General features: G+C 32.8%; 1 protein-coding gene across 1 annotated transcript in view; it reads right to left on the bottom strand.

Moving 5' to 3' along the window:
• The window catches only part of LOC108431948 (amyloid beta (A4) precursor protein-binding, family B, member 1 interacting protein), a 52,387-nt gene that overhangs the window by 916 nt on the left and 48,755 nt on the right, over positions 1-2,716 (bottom strand). Inside the window, exons 12-13 of the mRNA XM_017705448.2 lie at positions 1,327-1,462; positions 1,170-1,222 (exon numbers count right to left, since the gene is read on the bottom strand). Coding sequence (XP_017560937.2) covers positions 1,170-1,222; positions 1,327-1,462 — 189 coding nt within the window. The remainder of the gene's footprint in view (positions 1-1,169; positions 1,223-1,326; positions 1,463-2,716) is intronic.

Genomic DNA, 2,716 nt, shown 5'->3' with positions numbered 1-2,716 from the left:
CTTTAAAAAAGAAATGACATGCAGTCATCAGTCAATTTCAGAGTGAGAAATCCCCCTTTGGGATTTAATCATTGCAACATACTGACCATTTCAAGATTGTTCTAAGACTCCTACACTATAACTTTCAAACAATGTCATTTTATTTTAAACAAGTACAGCTTAATTAATTGTATCTGGGGAAATGCTCTTATTCTGTTGGGAGAAAATTATTTGCATTATTCTTTGAAATAAGACAATTTCTCTAATAAAAGTACTTAAAACAAGTACATAATTTCTAGCAATAAGTGAAATAATCTGATAATATTCTTACAGCATTCCCAGAATAAGAAATATTTGTACTATTGACGGTCATTCAGGATATTGCCATCATAGATTTGTGCAAATTCAACCAACCTTCTCAATATTTGCAAGGGCTTGCAATTTTTTTTTTTCAAACCAATGCCTTCTTACTACATTAAAAGTCATAATGTGGAAAAAATTATGAAATAGTGCAAAATGTAGGAAGGTAGTAACATTTTTAAATGTTTAAACCAGTAAAGAAATAATTGGAGTTATTAAATTGGTAAAAAATACTGAAGTTTGATTTTTTTTTTTTATATATTTTGGGTTTTTAAAGTGTCTTTAGTATATAAACTACACACATTGATCTGCCTTAGATAAATAGAAGTTCTCAAATATAATTTGTTTAAACGCCTACTGATCAAAATAAGCCCATAAATTGCAACCCATAGAATTTATAATTGATTTATTAAAAGCTTATTTGAGTGTGGGTGTGTGCAGACATAAGCCCTTTGATATTGACATTAAATAGATGGTGAATGAGGGACCTTCAGAAGAGAATGAGGACTGTATTGGGGATACAATTTTGAATTTATACACATTTCAAATTTTGTTTTCGAAGTGAATCATTACACTTTTAATATCCAATATAAATTAACCTTCAATCTGTCATGCTGGTGCAAAACAGTCAAAAGATGTTTATTAAAAACCAAACAAATGCTCATATTTTAATATTATGTGGAAACGAGGCCACTGTTTGTCAGCCATGCGAAGTAAGGGTTAAACTCATAAATCGGGACCTTTTTTTATTTATGACTTTTATGACGATCTCATGTATGGTATGTTTACTTGCTGCAATGTCAGCAGTTAGTTAACTGAAGGAGGCTTACCTTGGCCACTGGCTCTGAGTGATGCTGAGGAGGGTGTCCATTGGCAGCTTTGGCTGAAAAGGAAAAAGGAAATGTTTGTTTTTCCATTTCATTTACTTTTATATCATTTTAGGTTACATATAGCCTCACTATGCATGTCTGCATTAGCTTTGGGTACCTTTTGGTGTTGGGGAAGGGGTGGAGGCGTTGGAGGTTGATGGACTTGGCTGGAGGTTCCGGTTGGACCAAACTGAAGACAGCGATGAGCTTTTCCTCTCTGCATTCTTATAGTTCTCATACAACATTTTGCCATACTGGAGGTGGGGAGACAAAAACACCCCATGGTTTATTTTTGGATAGAGGGGCATTTTTAACCAGAGGCCTCTGATTCAGGCCTCAAAGACCATTAGCCAGATTTTGGTCCTTTGGTCCAGTTTGAGATGAGACAGTGAAGTGTTGTAGGACACTGCTATGTGGTTTAGTGCTGTGTTTGTGTGCCCAGTGATTAATTGTACATTTTAACACGTAACAGACTTAGGAAAATTGTTTTGGCAGTTCTGTCTCTTCATCTCTTCGTCTCTATTAGTGGACTCTACACTAGTGGTTACAAGTCTACAGCTAATAATTCTCATTATGAGAATATTGCACAAATATTTTAACATTATTCAACCTGTTTCTAGACTTGTTTAAAGTGATTTTATCAACTGGAGTTTTATTTTTGTTTTGTATTATTTACAGTGCACTGCCTTATACATCCATATATGTTGCATATTGCACTGCCAGTTTGTTTATACACCCATGCATGTTGCACAACTGTTGACATATCGTTTACAGTGCATCGTCACTCGGTTACTGGATGGGATATGCACCACTGCATTGTCACCTGCATAATATTTATGCGATTTTACTTACTTTTTACATTACATTACTTTTTACATTACATTTTTATGGTTATTTTAGTATATTTTATTATATATCTTCTTATTATGCATCTGTGAATAGTGCATGGCTGTACTTTGTGCTGCTGTAATAGGTGACTTTCCCTCTGGGATTAATAAGGTGATCTATCTAGCTGTCTATTCTATTAGCAGATCATTTTGTTTCAAGATAAGATAAGATAATCCATTATTAGTCGCACAACAGAGAAATCCTCAGTGATACAGCAGTAAAGGGACAGCAAGGCACTCAAGAAAAAGAAAAGAAGTAACACGAAGAAAATCAACAAGCAAGTAATTAACTTTAAGTAATTAACAAGGTTTTTTACAGTTTGTTACTTGTTACTATATAGACAATATATATAATACTAAAAGTAAAAAACAAGATATAAAATACAAACTTTATCCTTCCCAAAAAATAACAATATAAAGAATTATAAATAAATAAAAAGCTAAGATATTTACGCTGTAAGGATATTTTACCTGAAATTCACATGGAGTTTTGCACATGAGGTGCTGGTTTATATTACACAAGGGACGGTGAAGAGTTAACAATATAAACAATTATAAATGGAAAGCTAAAGAATATTGACACTGTAGAGATATTTGTAAAAAAAAATATATATATATATA

Source organism: Pygocentrus nattereri, chromosome 3 (genome assembly GCF_015220715.1).
Source record: "Pygocentrus nattereri isolate fPygNat1 chromosome 3, fPygNat1.pri, whole genome shotgun sequence".
NCBI classification, from domain to species: Eukaryota; Metazoa; Chordata; class Actinopteri; order Characiformes; family Serrasalmidae; genus Pygocentrus; species Pygocentrus nattereri.
The sequence above is the reverse complement of the archived record's forward strand: the minus strand, read 5'-3'. Positions and strand labels throughout refer to the sequence as shown.